Here is a 17,545-nt window from a genome sequence, read left to right as displayed (position 1 = left end):
CAACAGAATCGCCGAGCAGACCGGCTATGGGGCACAAACTGGTAGCAGAGGAGCATGGTAGGTACAGGGTTCCCAGAGCCTACTGCTTGCCGGCTGAGAGACAGCGGATGTCCGTGTGCGGGCTGCACGGCAGCCGGTGGGCCACGCGCCCTGCCGCGATCCTTGTCACCATGGCGATTGCTGCGCGCGGTCGACTGGCACCGCGTCAGGCGGCCCTTCTTGGCCTGGTCTAGGATCTTGCACGAGCGGATCACCTTTTGCAGGTAGGTGAGTACCGTGAGCTCGTAGAAGCGGTGCTGTCCCGGCCGGTACATCCTGGAGCTGTTCTTGAAGTCGGCCTTGAGCGCGTAGTTGTGTATCTTGGAGCAGGCGCCCATGGCCATCCTTGGTGCCGGCGAGCGCGTCGTGCAGGCACAGGCCCAGCAGGAAGCAGCGGCACACCTTGGGGTCCGAGTAGTGGAGCGAGTTCTTGACGCCGTCCCAGCCGGTGCCCATGAGCTCGTCGAGCCTCTGGCGCATATGGTCTTTGGCGGGCATGGCAATTCCTTGGGCCAGCGATGACGTGTACTCTCGCGGGCGGCGATGCGGCACGGTCCACGGGAGCCAACAGAATCGCCGAGCAGACCGGCTATGGGGCACAAACTGGTAGCAGAGGAGCATGGTAGGTACAGGGTTCCCAGAGCCTACTGCTTGCCGGCTGAGAGACAGCGGATGTCCGTGTGCGGGCTGCACGGCAGCCGGTGGGCCACGCGCCCTGCCGCGATCCTTGTCACCATGGCGATTGCTGCGCGCGGTCGACTGGCACCGCGTCAGGCGGCCCTTCTTGGCCTGGTCTAGGATCTTGCACGAGCGGATCACCTTTTGCAGGTAGGTGAGTACCGTGAGCTCGTAGAAGCGGTGCTGTCCCGGCCGGTACATCCTGGAGCTGTTCTTGAAGTCGGCCTTGAGCGCGTAGTTGTGTATCTTGGAGCAGGCGCCCATGGCCATCTTGGTGCCAGCGAGCGCGTCGTGCAGGCACAGGCCCAGCAGGAAGCAGCGGCACACCTTGGGGTCCGAGTAGTGGAGCGAGTTCTTGACGCCGTCCCAGCCGGTGCCCATGAGCTCGTCGAGCCTCTGGCGCATATGGTCTTTGGCGGGCATGGCAATTCCTTGGGCCAGCGATGACGTGTACTCTCGCGGGCGGCGATGCGGCACGGTCCACGGGAGCCAACAGAATCGCCGAGCAGAGCGGCTATGGGGCGCAGACTGCTAGCAGAGGAGGATGGTCGGCACAGTGTTCCGAGAGCCTACTGCTCACCGGCTGAGAGACAGCGGACGTCTGAGTGCGTGCTACACGGCAGCCGGGGGGCCACGCGCCCTGCCGCAAGCTACTCTCTCTTCTTCCACTCATGCGGCTATATTTACTGTAATATTACAGTAAATTAGCAGCGTGAGAGGAAGATGAAGAAGTGTGAGCGGGGGGAACGAGAAAGAGAAAAATCTTACTTTCTAAGCTCCACCGTTCAAAACGTTAATTCCCTTGTTTTTATACACCGAATATAACCACCCCATTCATGGCTGATCCCCACTGTGGGTGTGCGCCATAACCACTCAGGTCAACCACAACAGCAAGAGAAAAAAGAAGTTTTAGGCTCCGTCTGTGGCTCGCCTTGAACAAAGGCTTCTATTACAGTCCCTGTGTGTTCCCTTCTTCCAACGACAGGTTTCATAACGTCTGCCAGGTTTAGAAGATACACCCTTATGGCATCAAAATCAGATCTAACATCATCCACCGAAGTGCACCACTTACAATTCCCTTGGAGCAGGAACTTTTGCAAATCCAGACAAACAGAAGTGGCATTAACAAGACTGCGATGTCGAGTCCCCCGCCTAAATTTCTACATGCACCGATCTGGTCTGGCGATCTTCCCGCTGTACCATTTCTGTAACGAATTCGAAACGATCGACCATTACTTACTGGACTGCCGGCGTTTCTCCTCCCTAAGAAAAAGAACATTGCAAATTGCAATGCGACAGCTCGGCCTGCCATTGAACTCTCCGGAACTGCTGTCTTTCGGAGCTTCTGTGCTTGGACACTCACACAGGAATGTATGCATCGCCATAGAGAAATTCATTGTTGAATCAAACCGGTTCCATTGTTAATCATATTAATCCATTTATCATTACCTTATTCCCTCTTGTACTAGTATGCCTACTTTTTATATATTTATTGTCCACTGAATTGTATTAGAATTTATTCGCTTTATTATATTTACCAAAATTAGACATTTGCTAAATTTATTCACTTAGCACGTATATAAAATCTGCCTGACTCTTGGCCGATCCCCGTGAGTGGGTATGCGCCAAAGAAAAGGCCATCATCATCATCATCATCATCATCATCATCATCATCATCATCATCATCATCAAGCCTATCAAACAAACCCCGTTTCTTCTGCGTCGTAATGTTTTGGTGGAGGCTGCTTGAAGTAAGAAAGGACCCGGAGCCATTTATTTTTCGCCGGAGTCATCGCCTCGCCGTATTACCACATTTGCCTGTTAACATACCCAACGACGGAGACGCCCAGGGACCGATGTCTGCCGCTCCGGGATCAATGCCTGCTGGTACGTGGCGCTACTACAGAGAACTTCGGGCTTTCCCCGGGAAAGCAGGCGAAGATGTGGACGAGTGGCTCAGGCTTTACCAACGAGTAAGCAAGTCCAACGACTGGGACGCTACCGACCAACCAACCAACGTTATCTTTGCACTCACTGACACTGCCCTGATTTGGTTTGGGAATCATGAATTATTAACGACGTTGGAACGTTTCGTCTTTGACCTAAAGGAATGCTTCGGTGACTCGGACGCAAGAAAGAAACGCGCAGTGCACACGCTGGCACAGAGAGCACAGCTGCCAGGTAAGACTGGCACTACCTACATCGAGGAGATTTTGAAATTGTGCAATCAAGTCAACGCAAGAATGTCCGAGGAAGACAAAGTAGGGCACCTGCTCAAGGGCATAGCAGAGGATGTGTACAATTTCCTGATCGTCAAGGACAGTCGCGCTTCAGTGTCTGATGTCATGAAGCAGTGCCGTACGTTCGAGGCACTGAAGATGCGCCGAATAACGCCAAAGTTCGGCTGATTGGCCAATGTTACCACTGTGGGAAGTATTGATATGAGCTCTTCATTAGACCTGGCGCCGACCATAAGACAGATCGCCCGCGAAGATCTGTACAGGCACAACAAGACGGCACGTCGCCTGCCTGATGTCTTTGGCGACCCCTTTTTTCAAGCCCCGGCTACTGCTCCACCTTTGAATGTGTGGCAACCGTCGGTCAACGCCGCGGATTTATCAGAGTACCGACACGCATCGGCATCGAGAGGCAACTACTTTTCGGATACCCGATCCGACCCTCGCTCTCGTTACACCCGTTCCTCTGGACGCCCCACGAGTGGCAATGCTCCGCGTTACGAACCACCGACGCGTGCTGAAGTGTCTGAGTGTTCTGAAGACTACCACAGAAGCCGTACGCTTCCTACATGCTGCATCTGCTGCGTTCTTGGTCACATATCGCGTATTTGTCCTCATCGCCAAAGGCCTCGGTACGATCAACTTGCTGCTCCAGCGCCCAACATCCAATGGCCTTCCATGGCGCAATCGCCTTCTAACAGCAACGTTTGGCAAGGAAACTTCCGGAACCGCTCACCTGCCTCCCATCGTAGCGTGACGCCGCCTCCTGTTCCTCGATTGCACGGGTCTCCTTCGCCACGGCGTCGTTCAAGGTCACCACCGCCGAAAAACTAGAGAGCGCGGGCAATGGAGTGACATCGCTGGAGATTCACTGCTGAAAGATATGCCTCCGCCTTGAAGAACAAAGTGGAAGTCCTTGTTGATGGTGTGTCTACATTGGCGTTAGTCGACACTGATGCTTTTGTTTCCGTGATGAGCCTTGCTTTTAAAAGGTTATTAGTACGCAAGGTGGTATTTCATTGGAACCAAGTAGCAACATTTTGTGGCGTGGGCGGGGATTTGTTGCGGCCTGTTGGTTTTTGCACTGCGTCACTGGGTGGTCAAGTTTTCACGGCTGAACTTAAAATTCTCCGCCTGTCCTCACGTGATGTTATATTAAGTATTGATTTCCTACAGATATGTGGTGCCACAGTTGATTGCCGAACAGGGGAGATGTTTGTGAGCGGCGACATTTCTTACGAGTTCATGCAGGATTCTCCAAGTGAGGACGGTGCATTTCATGCCTGTGAGGACGCTGTCGTGCCTGCTTTGTCAGCTGTGTGTTCCGGTGGGCTGCGCTTGTGTCAATCGTCAGGCCTTCGACGCCACAACAGAGCCAGCATATTTACCGTGCATGAAGATGATTTTTCTACCACATTGTCTTGTGTCTGTGGCTCAGCGGCGCTCTAAATTATGGATTATCAACCCTTCAGGCGAAAATGCAGTGGTACCTGCTGGCATGAAGCTTGCTGCCTTCAAAGAGGACAAGTCGACGCCAGTCGCCGTGCTCGCAGATACTCCGCATAAACGAGTTGATGTCTGTTCTGAAGACTCAGATTCTGCTAATGATCAGGAAGTCAATCAGCACGGACGAGCGCCGTACATTGGTGAACGTTCTGACTAAGCACTTAAGCATGTTCGACTTTGCTCAGGGAAATAAAGCGCCGTCTATTCCTGCGTCTCGAACCAAGCACAGAATTAACACGGGGTCGGCGCAGCCTGTTCGACAGAAATTCTACCGAGTATCACCGTCAGACCGCAAGATTATCGACGAGCGAGCTCACGAAATGCTACAGAAAGGACTAATCCAGGAATCATCCAGTCGGTGGGCTGCTGCAGTTATATTTATGAAAAAAAAAAAGACAGTACTTGGAGATTTTGTGTGGACGACCACCGTCTCAATTCCATTACTAAGAAAGACGTTTACCATCTTCCAAGGATAGATGATGCATTGGACTGCCTTCATTCAGCATCCTACTTTTCTTCTGTTGATTTGCGATCGAGGTACTGGCAAATCCCAATGCACCCGGCGAAAGAAAAAAGGCATTATTGACCCCTGACGGCCTTTTTGAGTTCAACGTCATGCCGTTTGGGCTCTGCAATATGCACCCGCGACTTTCGAAATATATATGGACACCATTCTTCGAGGCCTCTAATGGGATATTTGCAGGTGTTATACACGACGTTGTCATCTGTGGAAGCACTTTTGAAGAGCGCAACAGGCGCCTGGAAGTCGTCTTAGACTGCATCGAAGTTCGGTGTAAGCCTCGTCTTTGTAAGCTGGCTTTCCCACGTTCAGTGTTGCAGTGAATGAAGCCTACTTGCCATATGCGAACGATGCGATGCGAACGGGTCCCGATAACGCTATCGCATTCTACTCTTAAAAGCGAAGCTTAAGCGTCCTCCAATGTTTTTCATTCTCCACCCACAACGATCTCTCTATCTCCGAGACTCTGTGTCTTGCTGAAGAAGCTCGACACTTGGTCCGCATGCGTACGTTGGCTTCGCAAGACCGGTCAAAAGCACGGTACGACATTCACCATCGGGATGTCACCTATTCTTGAGGGGATCTAGTCTGGCTATGGTGTCCGGTGCGCAAACGTGGCCTGTGTCAGAAACTTCTCGCCAACTACACTGGCCCGTACGTTATTGCTGACCAGTTACCTTTGTGCTTCAATGCATAAAGCGACGTTTTGTTAAGAAAGTAACTGGAACGCCAGCGCATTTCTCTGCAAAGTTCGGGAATTAATATTTAGAAACTGGTATCACTATGCATTCCAATTTTTCGTGCAAGTAACGTCCGCCTCTTCGAGTAGACCAGCTCATCAACTAGAGTTGTGCTATCATGCCACAGGCAACCTTTAAAATATTTTGAAAGCGTTCGCTGAAACACCCTGTATAAGCCTGTTCTTTTTTTTTACAAAACGGACTCCGCGAAAACTGTACATGTCATGTTGCTTTAGAAATAAAGTATTCGATATTCGATTCAATATTCCGTGGTTGTTTTTGTCTAATATTCGTATTCGATTCAATTCGGAAATTTCACTTTTCAGACACCAATGAGAATGCATGCGCCCTAATGTTGTCTTTCACATCCTGACGACCAGTTACCGACTGTATCGTGATCAAGAGTCTGAACGTTATCGCCGCTAATTCACTAGATCGAGTACACCATAGGGCGGTATTTGTGAGGATTGATTTCCCCCGTTTGTATTTGATTCTTATCATCCGTTGCGTCAAGTGACCGATTCCAGCGAGAGCGGTGGCGCGGTTTTGCACGAGCTAATGGCAAAGGGCAAAAAGAATAGAAAGTGAAATGCATCGATAGGGAATACTGCTATGGAACACCCTTCAGGCTGCAAATGTTTTACTGAAGTTGAACGCTATACTAGACACCGTTACATTCAAATCAGACCTTAACTGCAACGTTCTTTTATGAACGGCTTTTTTGTTTAAGTTAAGAATCGTTATAAAAGTTTGACCAGTGGCTAATGAGGTTCGTATTACCAAGACATGACTCTATTATTCTTCTGGGGTGACAGCTTTCGAACCTAACAACTACGACCTTATAAAGACGCAGACAAGCGCCAACAAAACAGCATTTCAGAAAGTTTAAGCACGATGACGCTAAGTTGGTACTTGTTCTGTTGAGTCGGCTGATCTATTGCGAACAAGCAGCGCTAATACACTATGGCCTCAAAACTACGGTACTCACCATTAAACCGGTTCAATCGCCTACCACCAATGCTTTTTAAGTGAGCAAACAGGTTAAACCACCGCAGAACGGACTCGGCGGCCGTTCGCTCACTGTATGTTCTCTTACAACGCTCACGTACTCACCCGGGCTTGTAGGCGCCTGCGTCGTCGCCGAGCACGGCCGGTGCTGTCGTCACCGGACTGTCACCCGTCGCGTCCGTGGCCGGCACTGGGCTCGTGCCAGTTGTCGTGGTCGCCATACCCACGGTCACATCGGCGTGTGCGGGCGGCCGCAGAGACGGTGGCGGTGGAGGCGGCGGCGGCGGCGGTGGACGCGCCTTCTCGCCGTCGGCCAAGGGTGACGTCTTGAGTAGGTTTGCGTAGCGGCTGTTGGGCCGCACCCGGTACGCCGCCCGACCCCGGGTCCGATGCACCGACGAGACCGGCGGGACGGGGCTCTCCGGCTCGTGGAAGCGCAGGTCGTCGTAGCGCATCCTGCGCGCCTCTATCTCGGTGCCTACAATCACGCTGTGTCGCTGGTCGCCGTACATGCGCCGCACCAGGCCTTGATTCTCAAAGATGTAGCGCCGCACCGCGTGCCTGCGCGCGACGATGGTTGTCAGTGCCGAGTGAGCTATGTGCAGGCTTAATGGGGGCGTTGAGCTGCAGGGCTGGCTCTGAACCCTCCTCTGCATTACTGTGTGAAATTTGGCTTCCATGCGTTACACGAGAGCTCATGGAGCAGTCAAAAACGTCGGTCTAGTTGCGAATCCGCAGTTAATGAACGCGATGCTAAAAGTAAAAATTTTCTCAGACCGCTGGGACTGACATGCGCATAATATCACGTAGCGGTGCTGTACTGCAAATTAGCAGCAGCGGCTTATGCATTACAGGTATTACTGCGATTACATCGAGTGATTTCAGCATTAGAAACTCGATAAACAAATGTTTTCTGAATATAAGAAATGCTGGAGGAAGAGCAGGGCGTGGGGTTGCGTCGCTTGCTGAATGCGGACCTAGCCTTGTAAAAGCTGTTGGCAACTGCTCCACCCGAGTGCCACTTATGTCAAGTGCGGTAAGGTCTGAAGCCCGCCACAATACTTCTCTTAAAACTAGGGAAGACTAGCGACGAGGCTGGATTTGAACCGGGACACAAAAGGTGCCACGCCATCCGTTCCACGTTCTCTTGCTACCCAAGCCACTCCGCTCACCATTCACACTCCAGGTATGTGTCACGGAGGAATTTGAGGAAGAACTGAAAGTCATCTCTCCTAAATATCGCAGCGCTTGCTGGGAACAAAATGTCACTTGCGCTTGTCTGTGGGGGGTAATATTTCGATTCAGTTCATCTATTAACACTTTACGTTTTGCATGAAATTCAGGACACTCTAACAAATAATGGTCGACGTCACCAAGAGTCTGACAGTGCACACACAACGATGACACGCTCAGTCCTGTCTTGCACCTCCACGCTGGAGTTTGCGCTAACCTTTGGCGGATGCGACATAGGAGGGCGGCTTCAGTTCTGTGAAGCCCTTTGGTCGCACACGGTTGGTGTGGTGGAAAGCACAAAGAACGGAAGTGATTTAGGATGTCCTGCTTAATCATTATTTTTGCATCCTGAGGAACCTTCTTCGTTCGCCTGAACTGCAACGCTGCGCGCGGAAAACATGTTAGTGGCCTTCAAGTGCAATTCGTATGCATGAAAAGCAGTGCCAGTGCGCATCAACACTGGAATTTCTGAGCAGTCGCTGTTCACAGAGACTTGTATACGCGATTTTGATCCTTCGCTTGCATGAAACTGCCCGTTTGCTGTCCTCCGGAGGGTTGCTTGCATCTGAAGATTACGAGAACAGCGCGAAGAACAGGAAGTACATGAGAACAAAAAAACACAGCTGTCGTTTGTCGTTTTCCGTATACGTCCCGTCCTTTGTTTTCGTCAATAGCAAGGATGAAAACCGCAATAAGCGCTTTTCAGCTTTGCTCTAGTGCGTGATCCCATCGACCGACTCACCACCATCCACAAACCTGCAGCAAACCACAATACGATTCCAGGGCTTCAGAAAAAGTCTCACCTATACTGTCGGCTGTACTTAGACAACCTAGTTGGCTCAATTCGTATATTAGGATCACAGCGAAAGCATGCCTACAGGCGACCGCAAAAGTTTTGGGAGCTTTGAGTTCGCGAAAAACTTACCTAACAGGTATTGACGGGCGAGTTGGTGATCCATGATTTTGGTGAAGCAGTTCACTTGGAAAAAAGACGTTCACACGAACATGTACTGTGTATGCATGCTCATCATTCATGTTTGCGTGAACGTCTTTTTTCCAAGTGCGCCGTTCCACCAAAATTGTGAAAAAGTTAAATTTCCTGGCTACTTTTCCACTAATCCTGGTAATTTGGGGTGGGCAATGTGAAACTTCTGCAGTCGGGTTTACGGTTGTACTGAAGGATCGGTTATACCAACCAGTTCCGCCGGCAAAGTGATTTTTCCTTGTGCAGCCCCTTCAGGCAATGTCTGCTCAGTTGTGCACGCCACGGTGGTGTATCAAAACCTGATAAAAATAAAGATATTTAAAACGTGTCGTATACATCTTGAAACACTTTTTTATTAGAACTGTGTTGCAAGTTTGAATAATATATGCAAAGTGTCTTAGTAAAACGAGTTGAAAGATAGGCGGCGGGATGTTTGCTCTCAATGTAAGTATGTCGTCACGTGGCGAGTTAATTTTTTTGTTCTTTTCAAAATGTTTAAATCGGGCATATTCTTCAAGAATAGCTATGCTAGACATTAAATAGTTGATTTTCTCATATCTGACGTTCATTTCTTGCACAGAGTCTACATTCTGTAAACTGGACAAAAGTTAAGGAAGAATTGAAAATTCCTAACCTTTTGTGCAACTCCACGCTTTCAATGATTATGAAGATGCAAGAAACGTCATCAAACTAAATTTTCAATGGACAAACTTAATTGGCACCGGAAGGGGGTAGGATAGCCAACCGGATTCTTTCCGGTTAACCTCTTTGCATTCTTTCTTCATATTAGCTCCCTTTCCCGAGCTGCACAAATGCAGTACCGTCGACGTGCTGTGCGGTAAGCATCCTGATTTGGGGCAATAAGAGTAATACGCGGTAAAACTTTACTAATGTAACACATTAGTAAAGTTGGTTTGGAGTGCATACGCCAGCTATTACCAAATCCTGACTGGGAGCTTACCACTGTCATTGAAAAGAAAAGTGTACAATCATTGAATCCTACCGGTGCTAACATATGGGGCAGAAACTTAGAGGTTAACAAAGAAGCTCGAGAACAAGTTAAGAACCGCACAAAGAGCAATGGAAGGAAAAATGTTAGGCCGAACGTTAAGAGACAGGAAGAGAGCTGTATGGATCAGAGAGCAAACGGGGATAGCCGATATTCTAGTTGACATCAAGCGGAAAAAATGGAGCTGGGCAGGACGGATAACCGGTGGACCATTAGAGTTACAGAATGAATTCCAAGAGAAGGGAAGCGCAGTCGAGGACGGCAGAAAACTAGGTGGGGTGATGAAGTTAGGAAATTTGCAGGCGCAAGTTGGAATCAGCTAGCGCAAGAAAGGGGTGTAACGTGTACACATTGATTCTCCATGATTAAACCGCACAAAAGAAAAATAATCATTCCTGATTCGACGCCTTTCCACCATTAGCCCTCTGCTATTGGTCCAATGTTTTCGGGCTACGCCCACTTCGCCTGTCTGTCACGCGACCTCACATAACCGCGAAAACTCACCACGTCAAAGTGACGTGTACGCGAAAAAAAATGCATTAATATGCCAAACAAAACTGAAAATTTTTCTGAATAGCTATACAGACTGCCCCGTTCCGAAAAGAATAGAAGATGGCTGCCCGTCGATCGCTCAGGCCCTCGCTACTCGCACCTGCCGGTGAGCATGTACGTATTTGCACATGATAAACCCTTTTGCGTGGCAGTAAGAGGTTATCGAGCCCTTTCGGCATGCATACGACATCGCTCTGCCAACCCTTCCTTGCTGAGAATCCGTTTTAGCGGCATTCTTATCCTTGCGTTGCAGGCCGCCGCGATTTTCGGCCAGCCACCGCAAGCTAAGTAAGGCAAAGCGGACCAATCAGAGAAGCTGGCACTACCCTCTTCATGCCGTTATCTATTTTCACTGTGCTGGCTCGGCCCCATCTAAACCCTCTCCACTACAGCGTGATCCTCGCCTCTTGTCAGCCAATAAAATAAGAAAAACCGCTGAGTGTAGACAATGTTATTCGTTTTTGAAAGCGAACAAAGGTGACCTCCTATAAACGAGGAGAGTGTTTGATTGGGTTGTTCAGACAACGCTGCGGGTCACCGCCCGAGGCTTGCGTCGGTGGTTACGTAACTTTGACGTCAGGAGTTTGGACTCAAAACAGTTTGGAATCATTTTACGTTATAGCGCCCCAGGACACAGCGCCAGACTACAACTGATACTTTATTGGAAGGAGCAACACTTATAAAGGCTGAACCAGCCAATAGAAATGCTAACAAAGGCAAACGCAAAAAATGGGATAAAAAATAAAAGAAAAAGACACTTATCATGTTGCCCTCTTCCCTTTTTCGACATGTCGACATGTCTTTTTCTTTTCTTTTTTATCACATTTTTTTGGGGTTTGACTTTGTTAGCCTGGTTCAGCCTTTATATGCTTTGCTCCTTGCAATAAAGTATCAGTTGTAGTCTAGCGCTGTGTCCTGTTGTTTCTTCACTCTGTCCCCGTCTGTGTGCGCTGTTACCCGCCTTAGGAAAAATGATGGGCCTTACACTGAAAGACATGAACACGGCGGTGCAGATTAAAGAGGAAATGGGGGCAGTCGATATCCTCCTAGTTGACATTAAGAGGGAGAAATGAAGGGCAGATATCCGGTGGACCATTAGAGTTACATAATGTGTTACGGTACAAACAAAAATCTAGAAAAAAAAACCCTTTAAAGATATGAATGCAATCCTGCATCATGCGGGAAGTCCAGCAAGGCTCTGTAACTAGAATCGTCTTGACTCTACTTGCTGAAGTCTGCAGGTCGGTCACTTACGACACCCATATTGCCTTGCTCAGGACAGCATTCACGATGTTCAGCACAGCGGCGTTGGGAAGCACGAGTAAAGCCCGCATCGCCTTGCATGGGGCATGGTATGCGAGTAAATTACTTTATACAGCCGGTACAACTGCAAGATAAGCCGTTAAAATACAAGGAGGCGGAGAGAGGACCACATCAGTCCGACTCATGCAGGGAGAGCTCGTCTACAAAGACTTCGGAGGGGGACTGAATCTCACGTCTTTGGGGCACTGAACATACTTTGTGTACTTGGCTTGCAATTTACTAAAAAAATTATGATGTCAGGAGCCACCGTGGTTTTACGACAGTGTAAAATGTCAACTAAACATTCCGCATATTCGCACCAAGCGCCCTTACACCAGTGGTGGAAGCAAGATTGCTGGTGTTCGAATACCTCGACAGAATGTATACGACTGCCATCTCCACTTACACTGACGACTCTGTTGACAAAGAGAATGGAGCTAGTGCAGTGGCTTACGTGATCCCGGTTCTCGGTGTTTAAGGGGCTGTGAGACTTGAACGTGTCGTGCCTTCTACGGAATGGGAAAGTGTAATTGAAGCAGCCTTGCGGAAACTGAAGTCCTATCAACCTCAGCCTGCTGTTCTTTTTACAGACAGCAAGGCATCGCTGCAACTATTACAGCGCGGGTTCCCCTTAAAAAATGCATCTACCGTACATTACATGCAGTTAGAGAATTGCAGAACGTCGGGTTCACCATGATTTTACAGTGGCTACCTTCACACATTGGCGTAGCAGGCAACAAGGCTGCTGATAGCCGTGCGCTAAAAGCGTTGTAGTTCATGCCAACGAAGAAGACTCCTCAAGGCGCAAAAAGAGACTTGATGCAGGTGATCTTAAGCCCCTTCCGTTCGTTGTGGTCTGTATGGCAGCAACCTCGCGAGATTAAGGGACCTAACTGAAGTGAAGCCGGTTTCCTTTATCGCGTCCGGACAGGGTCAGCGCAAACTCCAGCAATGCACGCAAAGTGCCTCGAGCGGCCAGTCACGCGGCAATTTTGCGTGTTTTCGCGGGCTTCTTTCATGCTTGGAAAAACACTTTTATGTAGCACGTATTGAGCAACAGAAAGCGGTATCGGGAGTTTTTCATGTTGCTCTAGAATTTTCTCATTGATACTTTTTATCTAATTATAATATTTGAGACGTTGATTAAATAATTAAGACTAATTATGTAATTAGGCGGAATAGAAGAAAAATAATCTAAGTATCTCCAAGCGACGGCAAACACCATTACCTTGGTTCTATCCAGCAACGTGGTCATTTGCATTTCCTTAAAGTTTGGCTCAAGTTACGTGGGAAACCGGTAGAGCCCAGCTGCTTCCACTTCGGACGCTCGCGCAGTCCGGAGCCGGTCGCTTGACTACTCGACAAGTGTGATTCACACTGTACGGTATGCTGTTATTATCAACAAAAACTATTTTATTCTTATGCGGAAACCTCGTCCAACAAACAAGGTAGTCGCGCAAAGGGTCTACAGATAACAATCAGAACGCTTGTCAAAGTAAACAGCACAACTTATCGCAGCAGAATGGTAGCCATGCTGTTACGATCGTTTCGCAACTATACTCATTGCTGCTAAACTACAGCTTCGAATTAGTGAGAATGCTGTAGTAAGGTCACATTCGTGAAACAAATTTTCAGAAATACACAACTTATCTCCGAGGCTTATTGTAGGCTCAAACGCGCGCGCACACATGGCGCTGGGTGCTCCGCCCGCCACAACTCCAGCAGAAACGCCGGCCATGCTGACTTAAATCACTTCTGTACGTCTCACAGAACCGTTTCACACGTTGAAGACGCCGCGTCTTACTAAATAGAACGCGCGAGCGCGAAAATAACCGCCAGAAACTGCCGAAGAGTGTAACTTGGCATACAACACGGAGCACTCGCCCAAGCCAGCATGCCAACTGCCCATAGATGGCGCCACTGCCTACGCAATATGGCGGCGCCCGTGAAAAAAATAAAAGGTCTATACGCACCACGGGTAGGAGCTGCCGGCGACGTTGCAGAAGGCGGAGCGCGTCATGTCGCACGGGATGTCGAGCAGGAAGCGCGCCGAGATGCGTGGGCCGCAGCTCTGTGCGTCGGCCGCTCCGCCGGTCCTTCCACCGCGCTGCTCCTGCTGCCACTACGTCCAGGACACAAAGTGATGGAGGAGGGCTATAGAGCACGCAGTGGTGGTCACTTTCTACCGCGAAGATTATCGGGCTCGACGAACCGCTGTGCAGACCGCAGCACACACTTCTCATTGGAGCGGTGCGCTCCGTATAATGCACCTGCTGGTTTGGGAGTTGCTTGTGATCATGCGCCGTCGCTGTGGACAGACCGAGTTTACTCGTTCTTCTAGCAGAGCAGTGAAGCCAGTGGTTAGGTGAGTGGGAGGGCTTATATATATATATATATATATATATATATATATATATATATAACAACAGACAATGATGCCAAGGAAAGCATCGGGGAAATTAGCTATGCTTGAAATTGAAATGCAGAAAATAATAAAGAAAATGGAATGAAAGTGGACGAAGAAACGTGTCGCCGGTGGGAGACGAACCCACAACCACCGCATTAGGTGTGCGTTGCACTACCAATTGAGCTACAGCGACGGCTATCAATCCGTCCGCCTACTTAGGTATTTGTGTTTCCTAGATCTAGCCCTGGGAGTGTTAACCAGCGCCACTTAGAGTCAAGTTGGGCGGATGTGGAACATCCTTTTTTCTCCGGAAGACGTGAACTTAGGGGCGCAGTCACGTGGCAAAGAAACCCTCGTAGGCTACCTAATGAATCAAAGCTGCTAGATTCGAGACCCTCGCTATATATACAGGGTGTTCATTTTTAAGTTTTACGGAATTTTTAGAAATCGCCCGTGGCAGGTAGCATAATTCTTATCATTGAGCTCGGTTGTTCAATGAGGCGGGCATTAGTAGCACGAGAAATCGAAACACATAGTAAACTAGTTAAAAAATCACTAATTAACTTTAGTTAATTACTTTACGACACATTGCAATTTACTAATTGTAGCCGGTGAGCTTGTCAGGCGTATCATACCGCTTGTAATGAATTTCCAGAATGACACCAGTTTGGAGATAGGCGCCATCAAACTCACTGTAAAAATTCACTCTTGTTCCACTTTTTTTTTTTTACCAAAATGCTGTTTTATACATTGAAGAACAAAAGTAACTAGAACGACCATGTATTTCGTCCCACACTTGTGGAAATAATATCTCGAAAGTGGTGTCATCCTGGATATTCATTTCAAATGGATGCGTCTTGTAATCTCACCGGCTACAATTCGTAAATTGCCCTATGTGTCGTAAAGTAATTAACGAAGAAATTAATTCGTCAATTTTGGTTAATTAGTTGAATATGTGTTTTGCTTTCTTGTGTTACTAATGTCCGCCTCTTCGAATAACCCAGCTCAACGATGAGAATTATGCTACCTGCCACAGGCGATTTGTTAAAGGTCCGTGAGGCATAATTCTGAACGCCCGGTATATATATATATATATATATATATATAACCCCACAAAGCCCGAATGCTATTCCACATCAAAGAAAATTAAAACAGCGTATTCACATTTATTTACGGCTATAGGGGGGTATATTGGTACAAAGAAAACAATGAAACAATAATTGTCTGCACATTAATTAGTACGGTAATTAATTACTTAGTAATTGATTTGATGAACTATCCACAACTGAGAACTCCCTCCGGTATATCAAAAACACTTCTATGGGCCATGCATATTGTTTCCAGTGCTGAAATCAGAGTTTTAGGTGCCAAAATCAGCGTATCAAAAATGATACATTGGGCTTTGTGGGGATATACATTATTAATGTTAGAATCACTGATGACGCCATCACTACAGCGGCAAACCTTGATCACCACCAACTACTGCACGAACAAAAAATCGCCGATCAGCAGGGCAGGAGAAACCTGGTGTTAACATTCACAAGCAACACTCCAAACGTCAACAAAATATTAATACGGCATTTTAACATAATTGAACAAAGCGAGCGATTGTCGAAAAGTTTCACTTCTTCTCCACGTGTGGTGCACAGGCGACTAAAAAGCATCAGAGATTACATCATACACTCAAAAACACAAAGAACGCCTTGCATCGGATGTCGTCCTTGCGGGAAAAGCAGATGCAAGGTATGCAAACACACGCAGATGACTTCAGTTGCAGAGAGCATGCACGCAGTCCAAGTTCAAACACCTAATTAAAGGCTGTGATTCACCGAATTATATGTTGGAATGCGGAGCATATATAGCTTCCAATACGTAGGACGGACGGACACACCCTTTAGAATTCGGTTCGTCAATAGTCGTTATCATGTGCAGTGACTCCTCGGCCTTCCCCTTTCTAATAATAATAATAATAATAATAATAATAATAATAATAATAATAATAATAATAATAATAATAATAATAATAATAATAATAATAATAATCATCATAATAATCATCATCATCATCATCATCATCCTATATTTATGTCCACTGCAGGACGAAGGCCTCTCCCTGTGATCTACAATTACCCCAGTCTTGCGCTAGCTGATTCCAGCTTGCGCTTGCAAATTTCCTAACTTCATCACCCCATCTAGTTTTCTGCCGTCCTCGACTGCGCTTCCCCTCTCTTGGTATCCATTCTGTAACTCTAATGGTCCACCGGTTATCCATCCTAAGCATTAAATGGCCTACCCAGCTCCATTTTTTTCCGTTTAATGTCAACTAGAATATCGGTTAACCCCATTTGTTCTCTGATCCACACCGCTATCTTCCTGTCTCTCAACGTTAGGCCTAACATTTTTCGTTCCATCGCTCTTTGTGCGGTCCTTAACTTGTTCTCGAGCTTCTTTGTTAACCTCCAAGTTTCTGCCCCATATGTTAGTAGCGGTATAATGGAATGATTGTGCACTTTTCTTTTCATTGACAGTGGTAAGCTCGATTTGGCAATGCCTGCCGCACGCATTCCAACCCAATTTTGTTCTTCTGTAAATTTCTTTCTCATGATCAGGGTCCCCTGTGAGTAACTGACCTAGATAAACGTACTCCTTTACAGACTCTATAGAGGCTGACTGGCGATCCTGAATTCTTGTTCTCTTGCCAGGCGATTTAACATTATCTTTGTCTTCTGTATGCTATTCTTCAACCCCACTCTTACACTTTCTCGGTTAAGGTCCTCAATCATTAGCTGTAATTCGTCCCCGTTGTTGCTGAATAGGACAATGTCATCTGCAAACCGAAGGTTGTTGAGATATTCGCCGTTGATCGTCACTCCTAAGCCTTCCCAGTCTAAGAGCTTGAATACTTAGAGCATTCAGTGATATACGGGGCTGTGCTCGAGACTGTGAAAGTACACCTGAAAGACCATTTATTCAACCCTTTCCGGCCACATCGTCACCACTCAAAATCCTCTTCTCTCCCCCTCCGCTTATCTTGACACAGAGTAGCAGGCTAGAGGAGTCAACCTGAAGTAGACCTCTCTCTTAAATAGACTTGTTTCTCTATTACGATGAAGCAAGCCGTCGATCACTTCTTTTTATAGCTTATTGGTGGACTTAGACGAGAACATTGTTATATGTGAGTTCGGCGTCCGCTCACAGTTCCTACTATAGAAAAGCAGGTGCCTTTCAGTGTTATTTTGTGCAGCCGAAACATGCTCACGCGACGTTTGATTACGCCCCCGCCCCCCGTATGTACACCATATAAAAACACGTCGACATGAAAGCAAACT

General features: G+C 47.8%; 1 protein-coding gene across 2 annotated transcripts in view; it reads right to left on the bottom strand.

Annotated features, from left to right (window-relative positions):
- Positions 1-17,545, bottom strand: part of LOC119437025 (protein spaetzle 4-like) — a 51,435-nt gene that overhangs the window by 14,837 nt on the left and 19,053 nt on the right. For both annotated transcript variants that reach the window (XM_037704084.2, XM_037704085.2), the window contains exons 2-3: positions 13,783-13,931; positions 6,834-7,289 (exon numbers count right to left, since the gene is read on the bottom strand). In XM_037704084.2, the coding sequence (XP_037560012.1) occupies positions 6,834-7,289; positions 13,783-13,931 (605 nt within the window). The remainder of the gene's footprint in view (positions 1-6,833; positions 7,290-13,782; positions 13,932-17,545) is intronic.

The sequence above is a fragment of the Dermacentor silvarum genome, chromosome 1 (genome assembly GCF_013339745.2).
Source record: "Dermacentor silvarum isolate Dsil-2018 chromosome 1, BIME_Dsil_1.4, whole genome shotgun sequence".
Lineage (NCBI taxonomy): Eukaryota > Metazoa > Arthropoda > Arachnida > Ixodida > Ixodidae > Dermacentor > Dermacentor silvarum.
Note: the sequence above shows the minus strand (reverse complement) of the source record. Positions and strands in the feature narration are given on the sequence as shown.